Consider the following 20,226-nt stretch of genomic DNA (forward strand, 5'->3'; position numbering starts at 1 on the left):
TCTCCTAGGGGCAGGAGGCCTGCGGGGCGGCGGGGGGATTCATTTTGGGTAGAGGCGGTGCCTGAGGCCGGGTGGGGTACCCAGCGGGAACCCAGCTCCCCGGTCACGAGTTTCTCTGCCACAGGAACCTCGTCTTCTGCCAGGTTCGCTCACGACTCCGCCTCTGAGGCTTTCACTTGGGCCTTTTCCTTCTAGCAGCTCATTTTCTACAAAAAAAACCCAAAAACCTTGTTCCATTCCCCTCCCCACCCTGCACTTACCTTCTGAGCTTCTTAGTGTCTTTGAGGTGAGGGATTTTTTTAAATGTTAGGATGAGGAAGAGGGCGAGCTTTTTGACCCCCTTTCTTGTCCTTAAGGGTGAACCCAAGTGGCTCATCCATGAGGTTAGATTACTACCATCTTGCCTCGGATGAGGCTTCTCTCCATGTTAAAAAGAAAGGTGTTTTTTCGTATTTTAAAATCGATATTGATCCCCAAACTAATATTAACAAACGAGAAATTGAGGGTAAAAGTCATGTAAGAAAGTGTTTCACGAGAAGTAAGTTTAAAAGTTTATAACCCACACAGATTTTAAAAAATAAGGGCTCTTTATAAATCGAAGAGAAAGGAAAGCATAAAGCGTATGTTAAACCCAGCGTATCAAATTTGATAGAAGGAATTGTTGAGAGCTGGAGAAAAACTAAGTGCTTTTTTTTATTGCAGATTGTAACTTGAAGACTGAAATTAGAATGTCAGATTTTCCATTTTGGGAGTTCGTTAGGGACCCGATGGTATGCAACAGAAGTGAACACATAACACACGAGTTAGGTGTTTAATCCTAAAGATTTGGAGCAGTTTAAAAACTGTTAGGGACTACATAACTAGATTTTTTTAGCATTAGATCTTGTTCAAAAATGAGAAAATACTACCGTATTATGGCTGCATAAGGCAAAATTACTGTTGAGACCGAAAAATTGTATTTCATCGGTCAGGTTAATATACTTTTGCAAGACTTCTCTCTACATGTAGAAGCAGCCCCTAAACCATTCAAGGTGGTATTCCTCCAAATATTTCTTATCTTGGAAGACGTGGATAAAGAGGAGGAAACTGGAATTAGGAGTTTTGACAGTATAAACAATTTGGGGCGAGTGTATGGTTTGGTCACAGTACTGTTGCTTTGACATGCATTATGCTAATTAAGAAAACATTACAATATTTTTGAAATTTATCTGTAACATGTTGAGGTAGGCTTTTGTAACCCATTACTCACAAACCTAAAGAGAAACAGTTGTTTTTTGTTTATCCAGAAGAGGGCGCAAGAGAAGGCAAAATGTGTTGAGTAATTTGTTTCTAATTGAAAAGCTAGATTTATCAGGACTCAAGTTTTGCTGAGTCTTTTGAAAGTAGGATTAGTATGTATAAGCAGCCCTAAATAATAAAAGCGCTAGGAGTCCTTTAATTTCTTAAATTTATTCTATAATGTTTACATTTTTCTTAAGATATAAAAAAATTTCTTTCTGGCATACTTTATACATATCAACAAGGTTGTCATGAGGAAAGTTTTATGTAGTTAAACGAGATTTTCTTTCTTTTTTTTGTTATTAAAACTTGCAGGTGGGAGCACAGTGGCTTCTAAGCCGTTTTTTCATTGTTTGGTGAATTCTAATAGCTGAGTCACTACAAACTAGAATCTTAGGAAGAATTATTCTAGTTAGTTTTGGTTCAGCTCAGTTTGGAGATTGGATTTTTTGCTATTTCAGGTTGCTCATCTTTAATTGAAATCTGAAAAGTTGTGACTAATGGACCCAATGATACAAACCTTTGTTTAACCTGTTGGTATGTTAAATGATATAGGTAGTCTTGTATTCCCTCCAGAGTTAGGTAATGTATGTTACATTTTTGAATTTTTTAAGTGTGGCTTGAATTCCTGCAACAGGACAACATTAAAGGAACAAGAAGCTTAAAAGCAAAAAGTTATGCTATGAAATTAATGAATGTCAATGCAAAAGCTTATTTAAAACATAACAGCTGGTTTCCAACTGTTTCCAAGTTGTATCTGTTAAAAATGATGACAGCCTTTGTTTAGGGGACTTTCTGCTTTTCTTTGTTTCCTTTCTTTTTTTTTTTTTTTTTTTTTGAGGCGGAGTCTCACTCTGTGGCCTAGGCTGGAGTGCAGTGGCATGATCTCAGCTCACTGCAACCTCTGCGTCCCAGGTTCAAGCGACTCTCCTGCCTCAGCCCCCTGAGTAGCCGAGATTACAGGAGTACGCTACCATGCCCAGCTAATTTTTTTTTTAGTAGAGGTGGGACTTCACCATATTGGCCAGACTGTTCTCAAATTCCTGACCTCAAATGATTCACCTGCCTGGGATCCCAAAGTGCTGGGATTACAGATGTGAGCCACTGCTCCTGGCATTTTTCTGAGGAAAAAATAAGCTTTTAGAAAACATCCTAAGCAATAATCTCTTTCTTCCTGTTTCATAGTTAAAATTGTGCCACCAAAAATTTGATTTGATCAGCTATCAGCTTTTCCAGCAGCCAAAAAANGAGGAAAATAAGCTTTTAGAAAACATCCTAAGCAATAATCTCTTTCTTCCTGTTTCATAGTTAAAATTGTGCCACCAAAAATTTGATTTGATCAGCTATCAGCTTTTCCAGCAGCCAAAAAATTTTAAAAAATGTAACCCTGTGGAATCTAAGAACTCTTAAAGAGTTCTGAGAAATCTTAAGAGGTTGGTGTGGTGGCTCTCACCTGTAATCCCAGCACTTTGGGAGGCCAAGGCAGGTGGATCACTTGAGGTCAAGAGTTTGAAACCAGCCAGGCCAACGTGGCAAAACCAGGCATTGTGGTGCATGCCTGTAATCCCATCTACTTGGGAGGCTGAGTCAGGAGAATATCTTGAACCTGGGAGGCAGAGGTTGTGGTGACCCGGGATCACACCATTGCACTCCAGCCTGGGCCACAGAGTGAGACTCTGTCTCAAAAAAAAATAAAAGGAAAAAAATAACTCTTACAAGATATATTATCTCGTGGTAAAAGTTTTGTGCCAGTCTGTTTTAGGAATGATTATGCCTTGAATATGTTTTCTTGGGTTACTTTAATACAGTAGAAGAAAATGCCTTTATTTGTTAAGTTTTAGTATTTGTACCTTTTTTCTTTTTTTCTTTTTTTTTTTTTGAGACGGCGTCTCGCTCTGTCGCCCAGGCTGGAGTGCAGTGGCGCGATCTGGGCTCACTGCAAGCTCTGCCTCCCAGGTTCACGCCATTCTCCTGCCTCAGCCTCCCAAGTAGCTGGGACTACAGGCGCCTGCCACCACGCCTGGCTAATTTTTTTGGATTTTTAGTAGAGATGGGGTTTCACTGTGTTAGCCAGGATGGTCTCGATCTCCTGACCTCATGATCCTCCCGCCTCAGCCTCCCAAAGGAGGCTGAGCCACCGCACCTGGCCATTGTACCTTTTTTTCTAATGTAGAATGAGTAAGTCTTGTTGTGAATCTAATAGACTTATACATTAAGTTATTTTGGAACAATGATTCTCAGACTTATAAAAATAGCAGTATTTCTATTAGACTCCTCATTTCTGCTGTCTTAAATATGTGGAGTATCCTATTGTGTTTTTTGGTTTTTTGTTTTTTGAAACAGAGTTTTGCTCTTGTTGTCCAGGCTGGAATGCAATGGCCCAATCTGGGCTCACTGCAACCTCCGCCTCCCGGATTCAAGCTATTCTCCTGCCTCAGCCCTCCAAGTAGCTGGGATTACAGGCGTGCACCACCATGCCTGGCTAATTTTGTATTTTTAGCTTTGTATTTGTAATTTTGTATTTTAGAGACGGGGTTTCACCATGTTGATCAGGCTGGTCTCGAACTCCTGACCTCAAATGATGCACCCACCTTGGCCTCCCAAAGTGCTGGGATTATAGGCATTAGCCACTGCACCTAGCCTGTATATCTGTTTCTAATGAGTTGACCTCAAGATACTTTTGTGAACATTTCATAAAAAGGTAGATAACTAATAGCACCATTTTGTTATAGTGGAAAACTATTTGCATTAGCTATAATATAATTGACTTTTTATGGTGGTTGAAGGTTTTTTTTTTTTTCCTTGAGAGAGGGTCTCACTTTGTTACCCAGGCTAGAAGGCAGTGGTGCCATCTCAGTACCTGCTCACTGCAGCCTCGACCTCCGAGGTTCAAGCTATCCTTCTCCCTTAGCAGCCCCAGCTGGGAGTATAGACACATGCCCCACGCCCAGCTAATTTTTGTGTTTTTAGTAGAGACAGGGTTTCTCCATGTTGCCCAGGCTGGTCTTGAACTCCTGAACTCAAGCAGTCTGCCTGCCTTGGCCTTCCAAAGTGCTAGGATTACAGACATGAGCCACTGCCAGTTGACGGTTTTTAATTAAACCTGAATACCATAACGCTAAAAAATTAGATCCTTTTTATTGTAGTTTTGTTAAATATTTTCTCATCGCATCTTTTGAGTTAAGGCAGTATTGCATAGTGGTAGGAAACCATGGATTGCAGATAGACTGGAGGTCAGATTTCCACGGACAGAACTGGAATTCTGTCAGTTGTCAGGATTGACAGTTTACTTCATCTCTCAAAGTCTGTTTATCTAAATGTAAAATGAAGAAAATATGTTTTATAAAGGTTAGAAACATTGGGGCATAGATATTTTAGTTTCACGTATTAATGGTGTGATCCAATATCTGGGAAATGTCAAAATGAAATTTAAGAATACTTTAGAAAAAGTTAACACGTTTTAGATAGTTGTCTGATAGATGCATTGGAAACTGCTGATAGTGACTACCAGCTATTTATGGTTTTGTAGAAATGAAGCCTTTAATTTCCTTTTAATAATTACTGTTTCAATAAAACTTGATTTTTGCCCAGAGGGTATCTCTGCTCTGAATTGTAAAGAAAATTTTAGGCCTGGTGCGTGACTCACGCCTGTAATCCCAGCATTTTGGGAGGCCGAGGCTGGCGAATCACGAGGTCAGGAGATCAAGACCATCCTGGCTAACACGGTGAAACCCCATCTCTACTAAAAATCCAAAAAACATAGCCGGGCGTGGTGGCGGGCACCTGTAGTCCCAGCTACTCTGGAGGCTGAGGCAGGAGAATGGCGTGAACCCGGGAGGCGAAGGTTGCAGTGAACCGAGATCACGCCACTGCACTCCAGCCTGGGCGACAGAACGAGACTGCGTCTCAAAAAAAAAGAAAATTTTATAACAGCCTTGTGAGAGTGATGGGTAGATTGATTCTGTTAGATGAGAGGTATTTGGCATACTGCTTAAGAGGTCTTGTTTTTTCTGGCCTCAGACTTTGCTTTGAATCTTGGCTCAGTTCTACCTCTTGCTTTGCTTAGCAGTAGATTGCATTTCCTAGTCTGTAAAATGGGGCTGACAAGTGTCTTCTCATAGAGATGTGAAATAATATAAAGCTACAGTTCATAGCATAGTGTCTAGCATACAGTAAATAAACAGTTCTTAAATGTTAGGTATTAGTGTAATTTACATGTTGTGATTTTGTTTTTTTTTAATAAACCGTTTTTTTCCCTCCCCTAGGCTATGGTGAACTAAACGGTAATGCTGGAGAAAGAGAAATATCTTTAAAGAACCTGAATTCTGATGAAGCCACCAACCCTATTTCCAGGGTCCTCAATGGCAACCAGCAAGTTGTAGACACTAGCCTGAAGCAGACTGTAAAGGCCAACACCTTTGGGAAAGCAGGAATTAAAACGAAGAATTTCATTCAGAAAAACAGTATGGACAAAAAGAATGGGAAGTCTTATGAAAATAAATCTGGAGAGAACCAGTCTGTAGATAAGTCTGATACTATACCAATTCCAAATGGTGTGGTAACAAATAATTCTGGCTATATTACTAATGGTTATATGGGTAAAGGAGCAGATAATGATGGTAGTGGATCTGAGAGTGGATATACAACTCCTAAAAAAAGGAAAGCTAGGCGCAATAGTGCCAAGGGTTGTGAAAACCTTAATATAGTACAGGACAAAATAATGCAACAAGAGACCAGTGTCCCAACCTTAAAACAGGGACTTGAAACTTTCAAGCCTGACTATAGTGAACAAAAGGGAAATCGAGTAGATGGTTCGAAGCCCATTTGGAAGTATGAAACTGGGCCTGGAGGAACAAGTCGAGGAAAACCTGCTGTGGGTGATATGCTTCGGAAAAACTCAGATAGTAAACCTGGTGTGAGCAGCAAAAAGTTTGATGATCGGCCCAAAGGAAAGCATGCTTCAGCTGTTGCCTCCAAAGAGGACTCATGGACCCTATTTAAACCACCCCCCGTTTTTCCAGTGGACAATAGCAGTGCTAAAATAGTTCCTAAAATAAGTTATGCAAGCAAAGTTAAGGAAAACCTCAACAAAACTATACAGAACTCTTCTGTGTCACCAACTTCATCTTCATCATCATCATCATCATCTACTGGGGAAACTCAGACCCAATCATCAAGTCGCTTGTCCCAGGTCCCCATGTCAGCGCTGAAATCTGTTACTTCTGCCAACTTTTCTAATGGGCCTGTTTTAGCAGGAACTGATGCAAATGTTTATCCTCCAGGGGGTCAGCCACTGCTAACTACTGCTGCTAATACTCTAACACCCATCTCTTCTGGGACAGATTCAGTTCTCCAGGACATGAGTCTAACTTCAGCAGCTGTTGAACAAATTAAGACTAGCCTTTTTATCTATCCTTCAAATATGCAAACTATGCTGTTGAGCACAGCACAAGTGGATCTGCCCTCTCAGACAGATCAGCAAAACCTGGGGGATATCTTCCAGAATCAGTGGGGTTTATCATTTATAAATGAGCCCAGTGCTGGCCCTGAGACTGGTATTGGGAAGTCATCAGAGCATAAAGTGATGGAGGTGACATTTCAAGGAGAATATCCTGCCACTTTGGTTTCACAGGGTGCTGAAATAATTCCCTCAGGAACTGAGCATCCTGTGTTTCCCAAGGCTTATGAGCTGGAGAAACGGACTAGTCCTCAAGTTCTGGGTAGCATTCTAAAATCTGGGACTACTAGTGAGAGTGGAGCCTTATCCTTGGAACCCAGTCATATAGGTGACCTGCAGAAAGCAGACACCAGTAGTCAAGGTGCTTTAGTGTTTCTCTCAAAGGACTACGAGATAGAAAATCAAAATCCTCTGGCCTCTCCTACGAACACTTTGTTAGGCTCTGCCAAAGAACAGAGATACCAGAGAGGCCTAGAAAGGAATGATAGCTGGGGTTCATTTGACCTGAGGGCTGCTATTGTATATCACACTAAAGGTAACTCATTTGTTTCCTATGCAAAGATTTTTATTGGCAAATTTAGTATATTTATATTAAGAGAATTTTAAGAGAATTAGTTGTTCATATTAAGAGTATTTTAAGAGAATGACAATGTGGATAAGCAGCTAACATCAAACTGATTCAGGGTCTTTGGAACTAGTATGATTAAAATTTAGAAGAAATGTTCACTTTTCCAACTTAAAATGATTTTTAAAAATACAAACATAATTGACCTACCTGGTTCAAAGAAGTGAGGAGAACTTGCTTAAAGGTGTTGATGTTATATTTTCTCTTGACCGAGTGCTTAAAAAAAATTTTTATTGAACATATGTTCTCCTTCCTTTGCTTTTTTGTTTCTCCTTTGCTTTTTGTTTGTTTGTTTTTTCTTTGAGAGGGAGTCTCACTCTGTTGCCAGGCTGGAGTGCAGTGGTGTAATCCCGGCTCACTGCAACCTCCACCTCCCAGGTTCAAGCGATTCTCCTGCCTCAGCCTCCTGAGTAGCTGAGATTACAGGCACGTGCCACCACGCCCGGCTAGTTTTTATATTTTTAGTAGAGATGGGGTTTCACCATGTTGGCAGGATGGTCTCGATCTCTTGACTTTGTGATCCACCTGCCTTGGCCTCCCAAAGTGCTGGGATTACAGGTATGTCGCCACCGCGCCCAGCTTCTTCCTTGTTTTTGAGACGTAGTCTCGCCCAGGCTGGAGTGCAGTGGTGGGATCTCGGCTCACCGCAACCTCCGCCTCCTAGGTTCAAGTGATTTTCCTGCCTCAGCCTCTTGAGTAGCTGGGATTATAGCCATGTGCCACCACGCCCAGCTTATTTTTGTATTTTGAGAGACTGGTTTCAACATGGTGGCCAGGCTGGTCTCAAACTCCTGACCTCGTGATCCGCCCGCCTCTGCTTCCCAAAGTGCTGGGATTACAGGTGTGAGCCACCGTGCCCAACTTCTTTGCTTTTTGTATCATATGCTTCTTTATTAGTGAGCTCATTTAGTAGTACTAATTTGCTTAAAATGAGTAGAAGCACTATTTTTGAAGAGGAGTCTGATAAGTCTTAAAAGGAGTAATGGATGCCAATTTGTAACTAGAAAATAAGTTAGACAAATTACAATGTCAAGCATGATTAGCATAATCGATACCAGGCTCTTGGGAGTCTTCTTTTCATAGCCCCAAAGCCCAAGTTTAAAGGGAACCAGGTATCTTTCAAGTTTCATGCTAATAACTCTTTTTCTTTTCTTTTTTTTTGAGATGGAGTCTCGCTCTTGTCGCCCAGGCTGGAGTTCGGTGGCGTGATCTTGACTCACTGCAACCTCTGCTTCCCGGGTTCAAGCGATTCTCCTGCCTCAGCCTCGCACATAGCTGGGATTACAGGCGCCCACCATCACACCTGGCTAATTTTTGTATTTTTAGTACAGATGGGGTTTCACCGTGTTGGCCAGGCTGGTCTCAAACTCCTGACCAGGTGATCCACCCACCTGGGTCTCCCAAAGTGCTGGGATTACAGATGTGAGCCACTGTGCCAGGCCTCATGTTAATAACTTTCTTAGAATGTGATATGTTTGTGTCTTAAAGAAAATTTTGCTGTATGGCATAACTGTAATCTAAATCTTAAGAGCAAATAATAAGGTTTAACGAATGATGTTTATATCCTTTTGCTTTTGAGAACAGTGGGTTTCAGTATTTCCATACTTGGCTATGTCTTCCTCCGTTCTCTAACAGAAATGCATACTCCATGCATGCATGTACACACTTAGTACATAGTGTACATTCCCATTTTAATAGTGGTTCATTTAGGCAGTGACTTGCAGGGAAGGGGGACCATACCAGATTGTGGGAATTAGGTCATTACCATATTCTCTCTGGAAGAAATATTGCCTGAGAGATGAATAACAAAGCAATTTATATGACTTTTAAGCAAATTTCCTAGTCTGCATACCTTTCCTTATCTGCAAAGTAGAAGACTTGAGTATAATAAATAGATGTCATTTTAATATTATTTTACTTCCTTAAAAATGGAAGTAGTAGAATTGCTTAATGGAAGTTTAAGTGTAGGAATTCTCACAGATAACATTTACCTGATTTCACTTGTTCTCCAGCTCTGCTCTTTGGAGGTAAATACAGGAGTTGGTTGTTTTTAGGAATATTAGGACAAAAAGAAATGCTTCATTTTTTAAGACATGTATTGTACATTAGTTAACCTCTGTCGGGAGAGTTGGGTTTTTTGGTATTGCTTTCTGTGCTGTCTGCCCTCTAGAGACTGTCACTAGAAAATGTTTACCCAAGTATTTTGCACTGGTGATCATTGTGTGAGCCTGAGAGGATATTTAGTTGTGTTATGTTCTCTTACCATCTGCAGAAAAATTGTGGGAGGCCCAGTGTGGTGGATCATGCCTGTAATCCCAGCACTTTGGGAGGCTGAAGTGGGAGGATCACTTGAGCTGAGGAGTTTGAGGCCAGCTTGGGCAACAATGTGTAGTCCCAGCTACTTGGGAGGCTTAGGAGGGAGGATCACTTGTGCCTGGGAGATCCAGGTCTACAGTGAGCTATGATTGCACCACTGCACTCAAGCCTGGGCAGCAGAGTGAGACCCTGTCTTTCAAAACAAAACAACAAAACGTGGGATATGCTCCCTTAGGTGACTGGTTAATAGTTTTGTGTACAATTTCTATTATGTGGAATTGCAGGCCGTTTTTAAATGGGAATGTTAACTTTAGATAAGCTGAATACCCCTATATGGGTGCAGTTATATTTAGTTTTGCTGGTGTTAATGAAAAAATTTGCTTTAGGTAAAGTGTGTCATCTTGAGTTTTGTATTTGGACATGATTGGAAATTAATCAGATTGGCATCAAAATTTTTACCCCTCTAGAACAATGAATAATATTCAGTTCAATTAGGTTCCAGAGTAGCAAGTTCTTTGAATTCCTGCCAAATGTTGATTGGTCCATGAGTGGTCCATTGGCCCACTCATTTTTCTTTACTTGAATTAGATTTGAAGATCTTTTATAAGTGAAGGCTTTTTTTTTTTTTTAAGTTAAACTCTAGAAGAAGTCATAATCAGTTGGGCTACTGGAATATCCTTTAAGAACATCTGTATTTTCTTCGTGCTTTAGTGTAGTCTTCAAATATTCAGTAGTAATCTCTAAGTGAGTTGAAGTTGGGCTTAGAATTGGAAGTTTTCTGCATATCTCCAAACTTAAAAAATAAGCTGTTCAGCAACTTAATTTGAAAATAGTGGTTAAGAGAGTACATTATGTCACTTCTTTGGGAATGGTGTGCTATTTATTTATATAAAGGAAGGTATTTTTATTTTTATTTTATTTTATTTTTTTGTTGTTGTTGTTTGTTTTGAGATAGGGTCTTAGTCTGTTGCCCAGTCTGGAGTGCAGTGTTGCAATCTCGGCTCACTGCAACCTCTGCTGCCTGGGTTCAAGTGATTCTCCTGCCTCAGCCTCTTGAGTAGCTGGGATTACAGGTGCACACCACCATGCCTGGCTAATTTTGTATTTTTAGTAGAGATGAGGTTTTACCATGTTGGTCAGGCTGGTCTCCTGACCTCATGGATCCACCTGCCTTGGCCTCCCAAAAGTGCTGGGATTACAGGTGTGAGCCACTGCACCCAACAAAGAAAGGTGTTTATTTGACTCAAGGTTTTGGCAGCTGGGAAGTCCAAGTGCATGGCGGCGGCTTCTGGCAAGGGCTTTTTTTTTTTTTTTTTTTTGTTTTTCTTTAATAGCAGGAACTTTTTAGACTTAAGTGTAACTATGGATTCTTTAAAAATTTTGATGTTAAGTACAGTTGAGGGTATGAAGTAAAGATACAATAGAGCATAAAAGGGATTTGTGTGGATTCTGATTCTTGGGATTTTCCTTTTAGCCTTTTTTTTTTTTTTTTTTTTTTAATTAAAGAGACAGGATCTCATTGTCACCCAGGCTGGAGTGCAGTGGCACTATCATAGCTCATTGCATCCTGGAACTGGGCTCAATCTCTCCTCCTTCGTCAGCCTCCTGAGTAACTGGTACTACAGGTGTGTACCGCCATGCCTGGCCTCTTTTAGCTTTTTATATCTGTTATGCTATTAACTTTGCTTTCTTTTTTTTTTCTTTTCTTTTTTTTTTTTTTTGTTGTTTTTTGAGACAGGGTGTTGCTGTGTGTTGTTGAGGCTGGAGTACAGTGGTGCGGTCATAGCTCACTGTAGCCTTGAACTCCTGGGCTCAGGTGATCCTCCTGCCTCAGCCTCCTGAATAGCTGGGACAGCAGGTGTGCACTGCAGTGCCTCGCTAATTTTTTTATTTTTATTTTTTGAGACAAAGTCTCGCACTGTTGCCCTGGCTGGAGTGCAGTGGCGTGATCTCAGCTCACTGCAACCTCTGCCTCGCAGGTTCAAGAGATTTATCCTGCCTCAGCCTCCCTAGTAGCTGAGATTACACGCATGAGCCACTGTGCCCGGCCGCCCAGCTAAGTTTTGTGTGTGTATATATGTATATAGTGACGGTGTCTCTGTATTTTACCTAGGCTGGTCTTGAACTCCTGGCCACAAGGGATCCTCCTGCCTCAGCCTCCCAAAGTGCTACAATTATAGGTGTGGGCCACCATGCCTGTCCTAACTTTTCTTTTCTTTTTTTTTTAAGACAGAGCGTCACTCTGTCCCCCCTGGATGGAGTACAATGGTGCGATCTTGGCTCCCTGCAACCTCTGCCTCCTGGGTTCAAGTGATTCTGCCTCAGCCTCCCAAGTAATGAGGATTACAGGCGTGTACCACCGTGCCTGGCTAATTTTTTGTATTTTTAGTAGAGATGGGGTTTCGCCATGTTGGCCAGACTGTTCTTGAACTCTTGACTTCAAATGATTCGTCTGCCTTCACCTCTGAAAGTGCTGGGATTACAGGCGTGAGCCACTGTGTCCAGCCTAATTTTTGTATTTTTAGTAGAAATGGGGTTTCACCATGTTGGCCAGACTTGTCACAAACACCTGACCTCAAGTAATCTGCCTGCCTCGGCCTCCCAAAGTGCTGGGATTATAGGCATAAGCCATCACACCTGGCTCCGATGGCTTTTTTAAGAGACAAAGTCTCACCCCATGACTCAGGCTGGAATGCAGTGGTACAATCCTAGCTCACTGCACCCTTGAACTCCTGGGCTTAAGGGATCCTCCCTCCTCAGCCTCCTGTGTGCGTAGCTGGGACCATAGAGGTTCATGCCACCACCCATGTTGTCTGGGCTGGTCTGGAATTCCTGCCTTCAAGTGATCCTTCTGCTTCAGCCTCCTTAAGTATTGGGATTACAGGCATGAGCTGCCATGTCTAGTTTGTGATGGCTCTTAGTGTATGTGGGACATATGCCTGTGCCTTCTTAAAAGTTGTTATCTCAGTCATTTGAAGCCAAGTCTTTTGAAATAATAATTGATATGAGTTGTGTGTTTGGTCAGAGTGCCAATTTGAACTGGGTTGATCTGTCTTGCATGGCTATTACGGCACTGAAGGATATGAAGCATTTGACATGCTGACATTTTGGTCTATTTGTTTTAAAGTAGGCTGGGGCCGGACATGGCTCACACCTGTAATCCCAGCACACTGGGAGGCCGAGGCGGGTGGATCACCTGAGGTTAGGAGTTTGAGACCAGCCTGGCCAACATGGCGAAACCCCATCTCTACTGAAAATTAAAAAATTAGCCAGGCATAGTGGCGCAGGCCTGTAGTCTCTGCTAATTGGAGGGCTGAGGTGGGAGAATCGCTTGAATCTGGGAGGTGGAAGTTGAAGTGAGGCCGAGATCTCACCACTGCACTCTATCCAGCCTAGGAGACAGAGCGAGACTTCATCTCAAAAAATGAAAATAAAAATAGTCTGCATACTGTGGCTCTCGCCTATAATCCTAGCATTTTTGAAGGCTGAGGCAGGAAGAGATCTGCTTGAGCCAAGGAGTTTGAGATCAGCCTGGGCAACATAGCGAGTCCTGATTGCTACAAAAAAATTTTAAGCATTAGCTGGGCATGGTGGCATGTGGAGGCTGAGATGGAGGATATCACCAAGCCCAAGAGGTCAAGGATACAGTGAGCCATAATCATGCTGTTGCACTCAAGGTTATGCAACAGAGTGAGACCCTGTCTCAAAAACAAAACAGTTGGTATTAAGCAATTGCTTACAGATCTATGTTCATGTAAATTAATATGGCACCAATTTGGGTAGACTGGAAGCCATTTTTCTGTTGACTAGAAGATCAGTTTCTTGGAATAGTGCAGGCAGAGGTATAATAAAGGTTTTCTGCTTTGTATTTTCAACCATGTAAATGATCTGAAGTTTTAAAAATCATTTTTTAAAAAAGCTTTTAGATTGGGAAAGGGCATAAGGGAATGGATAAGATTACATCAACAAGATTTGGGAAACAGGATATGAAGAGACAAATTATGATTAATCCATAAAATTGATAGGGACTAGGCATAGTTGACATTTGTTTACAGAAGGATCTGAATATTAAATTTTCTCTTCTAAACACAATGTGAATAAGTATTTTCACGTTTGCTGCATTTTATTGAAATTGCTACCTGAATGCCTATGGCATCACAGCTGTCTTCCTAATAATCTTATTAATGTGCACCTGCAAATTTGACAGTTTTAAGGTTTGCTTTGGTTTTAGCCCTGGTTGGATTCCCTAGATTTGGAAAGGATCCCTGTTTATGAGGATATAATAATGTGGGACATGTAGGAATGAATATAACAAATAATTCCTAATTTGGTATAAGGTCTCCTTTCTCCCAGTGAGAGAACTCATACTGGCTGTTTAGCACCCATACTGGCTTCTTGATGTGTCATGATGTCTGCTTTATGAATACAGTAATAATAAATTCACCTTGATACTGGTGAAAGATCAATTGTAAGGAATTTATGGAAGTTAAAATTTAACTTCCAGTTTTCACTAGCTTAAGTCCTGAGTGTGAGGGAAATAACCATCTGTGCTGTAAGAAGAGCAGACACTATTACTGTAATGGTAGTAGCAAAACCAGAAATTGTTTATTACTATTATAGTAGTAGCAGTTCCATTCCAAGCAACTTTTACCCTTATAAAGTACATGGGATTAGAATAAGTAGAGCAGTAGAAAAGAGAAAAATAACAAAAAACAACTTGAGTTCTGAGTTTCTGTTTAGGGGTAGTCTGGATAATTCTTATCCTGGTTTGTTGTAGCTTCAGAGAAGAGTTCATTAAGGGGTCTACTGAAAAGGTGGTGACTTCTAACTATCTTAATTCAGAATTACTTGAAAACATGCTGTTGTCTTCTCTTCTCTTCTCTCTTTTCTTTTGCTTTCTTTCTCTTCCTTTCCCTTTCCTTTTCCCTTTCCCTTTTCGACAGAATTTCACTGTTGTTGCCCAGGCTGGAGTCCAATGGCGTGATCTCGGCTCACTGCAACCTCTGCCTCCTGGGCTCAAGTGATCTGCCTCAGCCTCCTGAGTTGCTGATATTACAGGAGTGCATCACCACGCTCGGCTAATTTTGTATTTTTAGTAGACACTGAGGTTTCACCATGTTGGTCAGGCTGGTCTCAAAAACTCCTGACCTCAGGTGATCCACCCGCCTTGGCCTCCCGAAGTGCTGGGATTACAGCCGTAAGCCACCGCACGCGGCCTGAAAACATGCTATATTTCTCTCTGGGTATTGTCAAACTGAAAAAGGGTGGTAGAAATTTCTGACAAGCTTCTTTGTAAAAGAATAGGCAAGTATGGCAGACTGGTTAAGAAAAAGGAAATCAGAACAGCAAAACATGGTATAATAACCTGTAATCATCCAAAAAATGGGCAAATCTGAATTAAAGGGGAAAAGCAGAATTTTAATTTATCGTGTCATAATCCTTGCTGAATTGTACAGGATTTGATCTAAAATGTCTTAATAAGGGATTGGAAAGCATGATTAGTGATAAATTGATTTGGGGGTTCTCAGTTGTGGGAGTCAGTTTGGCATTATGTTTGATTTATTTTCTATCTCTGGTGGAGCCATTTACTTTAGATGTTAATTTTTAAAAGATGTTCTAGGTTCAGGCACAGTGGCACATGAAAATCCCAGCACTTTGGGAGGCTGAGGTGGGCGGATCCCCTGAGGTCACAAGTTTGAGACCAGCGTGACCAGTGTGGTGAAACCCGGTCTCTACTAAAAATATAAAAATGAGCCAGGCGTAGTAGCGTGCGCCTGTAGTCCCAGCTACTCCGGAGGCTTAGGCAGGAGAATCTCTTGAACCTAGGAGGCAAGGTTGCTGTGAACCGAGATTGTGCTGCTGCACTCTAGTCTAGTCAGAGCAAGACTATCTCAAAAAACAAGCAAAATGTTCTATTAGCTGAGACAATAGCATTCTTCATATTTAAATGCAAAAAATAAGCTTCTCGTTAGCTTTAGCCCTTTTAGCTTTAGTTGTTTTCCATGAGGGATTTAATAATTAAATGCTGGATCTGTTTGGTTTGATTATATGAAATTGCTGTTTTTAAGGTCAGAAGTTGAGTGTGAGCAATGCCAAATGGGTCTACCTAATACTGTTTACAGTTATGTTATTACTTCCTGGCTGATTTATGAATAGTATTTGTTCAAATCAGTATTTACTTATTGCACCAAGCCCTGTGGGAAGCAGTAGTGATAAACAGATGAAAGGTGAGGGTTTGTGTCATTGAGAAACTTGGTCTTAATAGAGAAACACATGGAAAGAAATGTATTACTATTGTTGGCTGGGCACAGTGGCTCACACCTATAATCCCAGCACTTTGGGAGGCCAAGGCTGGCGGATCACTTGAGGTCAGGAGTTAGAGACCACCCTGGCCAACATGGTGAGACCCCCATCTCTCCTAAAAAAATATACAAAAACTAGCCGGGCATGGTGGCACGTGCCTGTAGTCCCAGCTACTCAGGAGACTAAGGCAGGAGAATCGCTTGAACCTGAGAGGTGGAGGTTGCAGTGAGCCAAGATTGTGCCAAATGTAGTTGGAACCCCTAAGGTGGGGGCAGGGTGAGGGAAGGGCAGTCAGGATTCCAAAAAGAAGTGGATGTTAGTCTGTTTATTGTGCCCAGATAGTAAGATTACTTTACTTTAGGTGGAGGAAATAATAGTGTTTGAAGATTGCCAGCCATTCAGTTTGTTTAAAGGAAGGTGAATGGTACAAGTTTAAAGTCCTTTATAATTAGATAACTTAGTTATCTAATTAATATGTTGATGTACTAGCTATTGTGTCAGGTGCTAGGAGACGCAAATTCAATTTCACAGTGCTAGTAGCTTTTGCTGTGGGCAGTGAGAATCCATTGAAAAATTTTGAGCAGTGTGGTCACTTTCAGATTTCTATATCTATATTTGAGACGGAATCTCTCTGTGTCACCCAGGCTGGAGTGCTGTGGCGCGATCTCGGCTCACTGCAACCTCTGCCTCCTGGGTTCAGGTGATTTCTCTTGCCTCAGCCTCCTGAGTAGCTGGGATTACAGGTGTGCACCACCACGTCTGGCTCATTTTTGTATTCTTAGTAGAGACAGGGTTTCACCAAGTTGGTCAGGCTGGCCTTGAACTCCTGACCGCAAGTGATCCTTCCGCCTCGGCCTCCCAAAGTGCTGGGATTACAGGCATGAGCCACTGCACCTGGCTCACAGATTTATACTTTTAAAGGAAAAGAATGGTTAGCCAGATTGTAGAAGACAGAAAGTGAGGCCTGAGTAATGGTAAAGGAGGCCAGTTAAAAGGCAACTGCATAAACATTCAGAAGATACTACTGCTTGAGCCTGGGCAATGACATTGGGCTAGAGAAAAAGAGATAGATAACCAGAAAGTTTCAAGTGTCTTACCTTTGGTTAAGATTTACCAGAGGTGAACATTGCCTCTGTTTACATTCCTTAATTTGAATACACACCCACTCTTGTATCTTACACCTTCACTATAACTGTCTTCGGGTCATTCTCTGTTTCTCAAATGTTCCTTGAGTTCCCTTTTCATGTTACATCAATTTCCCTGGATAATTTCGTCCAGTTCTGTTACTATATATACTAGGGTTAAGACTTCTTCAGAGGCCGGGCGTGGTGGCTCACGCCTGTAATCCCAGCACTTTGGGAGGCTGAGGCAGGTGGATCACCTGAGGTCAGGAGTTCGAGACCAGCCTGGCCAGCATGGTGAAACCCTGTTTGTACAAAAAAATACAAAAAGTTAACCGGGTATGGTGGCACATGCCTATAATCCCAGCCGCTTGGGAGACTGGGGCAGGAGAATCACCTGAACCCAGGAGGTGGAGGTTGCAGTGAGCCGAGATCAAGCCATTTCACTCCAGCCTGGGTAACAAGAGTGAAACTCTGTCTCAAAAAAACAAAAAAAAAACTTGAGTTCAGACCATATATATTCCATATCATCACTGCAATTCTAGATATATTAAATTGAATTCATTCTCTTCCAAAACCTGCTTTTTCTTTCCTACCCTTAGTGAATTAGCATTAACCCAATTTTTTGTCATTAGATTATATGGACCATTTCTCTAAGAGCTCCTTTTTTTTCTTTTCTATCTCGGATACTGTCTTCATTTCTTCTTAACATTTATTGGGCTGTCTCTCTATATTGTCACTTCATCTGTTCTGTTCTGTTCAGTACCTGGAAGAATCATCACTATTTAGTACAATAACCTTAGATTTCTTCAGTGGTTTCCCTTCACCTATATGATTAAGTAATAAACTTTATTTCATATGTAGCTTTTTACTCTGTCCCCTGAATGTTTTTTAAATCTCTCATTCTTAGTGACTTTGTGAACCATAGCGTCTTTGTTGCAACCACTCAATGCTTGGTTCTACATTGTAGCTCAAAAACAGTCATAGATGGTACATATACAGTGGATGTGGCTGTGTTCCATTAAAACTTTTTTTTGTTTGTTTTTTAAGACACGGTTGTCTCACTATATTGCCCAGGCTGGAGTGCAGTGGCATGATCATAGCTCACTGTCTCCTTGAATTCTTAGACTCAAGCAATACTCTTGCCTCAGCCTCCTGAGTAACTGAGACTACAAGCATGTGCTGTTAGCACACCCAGCTAGTTTTTAAATGTTTTGTAGACACAGGGTCTCACCATCATGCTAAGGTTGGTCTCAAGTGATCCTCCCGCCTCTGCCTCCCAAAGTGCTGCAATTACAGGTCTGAACCACCACAGGCCCTCATTAAAATTTAATTTGCAAAAGCAGACGGTGGATAGTAATCGTTTGTTCACCCCTGCTCAAACACACCTTGTTAAAGCACACACATACCACTAACCTTTGTTCATTGCTGATGCTCCTGCCGATAACCCACCCTCCCAATGAAGTTGCTTACTAGAATAAGCTCACAGAGGGCATATTCTTTCTGGTTTTGCATCTATACCCTGAGCTGGTGATTAGTATTTTTTTTTCAATCAACTTGGAATTAAGAACTTGTGGATAAGTGGACATTTTGCTATAGGAAGCATTGTGATAGGGTGGTATTATGTAGAAAGTCTGCTCTAGGAAATTGAACATTAACTTTTCATTTGAGTGGCGTAGCTAAATATAAGTTTTGATATAAAGAAATTTCAGATTGGATGGTGGTAGTGGTTTAAAATACAGGATTTTGCTCTTAAGATATACTTGGTATATCTTAAGAGCAAAAACTTTTACTTAGGTTCTATTAGGTCTGGCCCTGTGGGCATTTCTCAATAAATATTTGCATAATTAAATGCTGTGATCACTCTTCAGAAAGAACTGGCGAGTTAGATTTTGTGCTGTGTCTGTGTGTGTAGAAGAGAGCAGTGTTAAAAGATCAAGGCTGGGTGTGATGGCTCATGCCTGTAGTCCCAGCACTTTGGGAGGCCAAGGTGGGTGGATCACCTGAGGTCAGGAGTTTGAGACTAGCCTGGCCAACATGGCGGAACCTGTCTCTACTAAAAATACAAAAATTAGCCAGGTGTGATGGCTCACGCCTGTAATCCCAGCACTTTGGGAGGCCGAGGCGGACGGATCACAAGGTCAGGAGTTACAAGACCAGCCTGGCCAACATGATAAAACCCCGTCTCCACTAAAACTACAAAAATTAGCTGGGTATGGTGACGTGTGCCTGTGGTCCCAGCTACTTGGGAGGCTGAGGCAGAAGAATTACTTGAACCCGGGAGGCAGAGGTTGCAGTGAGCGGAGATCTCACTATTACACTCCAGCCTGGGCGACAGAGTGAGATTCTCTCAAAAAAAAAAAAAAAAAAAAAAAAGAAAACAAAGAATCAGTTACTGAGGTGGAGCATCCCAAATCTGAGAATCTAAGATCCAAAATGCTTCGAGATCCGAAATTTTTTCAGTACTGACATGATGTTCAAAAAGGAAATGCTCCTTGTCCAATAATATAATGGAAACATTCCAAAATCTAAAACACTTCTGGTTCCAAACATTTCAGATAAGGATACTGAACTTGTACGTGTATGATGATTTTGTATAATTCAAATTGCCTTCCTTAGCCTTCTTTATACTATTCACTTGCTTTGCTTCTCGGGATAGTCAAAACATTAAATTACACAAATGAGGGGCCAGGTGCAATGGGCTCACGCCTGTAATCCCAGCACTTTGGGAGGCCAAGGTGGGCGGATCACAAGGTCAGGAGATAAGAGACCATCCTGGCTAACACAGTGAAACCGCATCTCTACTAAAAATACAAAAATTAGCTGGACATGGTGGCAGGCACCTGTAGTCCCAGCTACTTGGGAGGCTGAGGCAGGAGAATGGCGTGAACCCTGGAGGTAGAGCTTGCAGTAAGCCAAGATAGCATCACTGCACTCCAGCCTGGGTGACAGAGTGAGACTCTGTCTCAAAAAAAAAAAAAAAAAAACACAAACACATTTCATATTTAAACTCTGAGTTGAGACTTAGGTAACCTAAAAGAGGACAGAATGTAATGTCAGCCCTTTCCTATGTGTTCTATCGATAATGTCATTTCATTTTTTTTTTTTTTTTTTTTTTTTTTTTT

At 41.4% G+C, this 20,226-nt stretch overlaps 1 protein-coding gene across 1 annotated transcript in view; it reads left to right on the forward strand.

The window, feature by feature from the left end:
* NUFIP2 (nuclear FMR1 interacting protein 2) overlaps positions 1 to 20,226 on the forward strand; it is a 35,295-nt gene that overhangs the window by 3,897 nt on the left and 11,172 nt on the right. Inside the window, exon 2 of the mRNA XM_017855121.1 lies at positions 5,544 to 7,271. Coding sequence (XP_017710610.1) covers positions 5,544 to 7,271 — 1,728 coding nt within the window. The remainder of the gene's footprint in view (positions 1 to 5,543; positions 7,272 to 20,226) is intronic.

This window comes from Rhinopithecus bieti, unplaced genomic scaffold (assembly GCF_001698545.2).
Source record: "Rhinopithecus bieti isolate Rb0 unplaced genomic scaffold, ASM169854v2 scaffold_38691, whole genome shotgun sequence".
Classification (NCBI taxonomy): domain Eukaryota; kingdom Metazoa; phylum Chordata; class Mammalia; order Primates; family Cercopithecidae; genus Rhinopithecus; species Rhinopithecus bieti.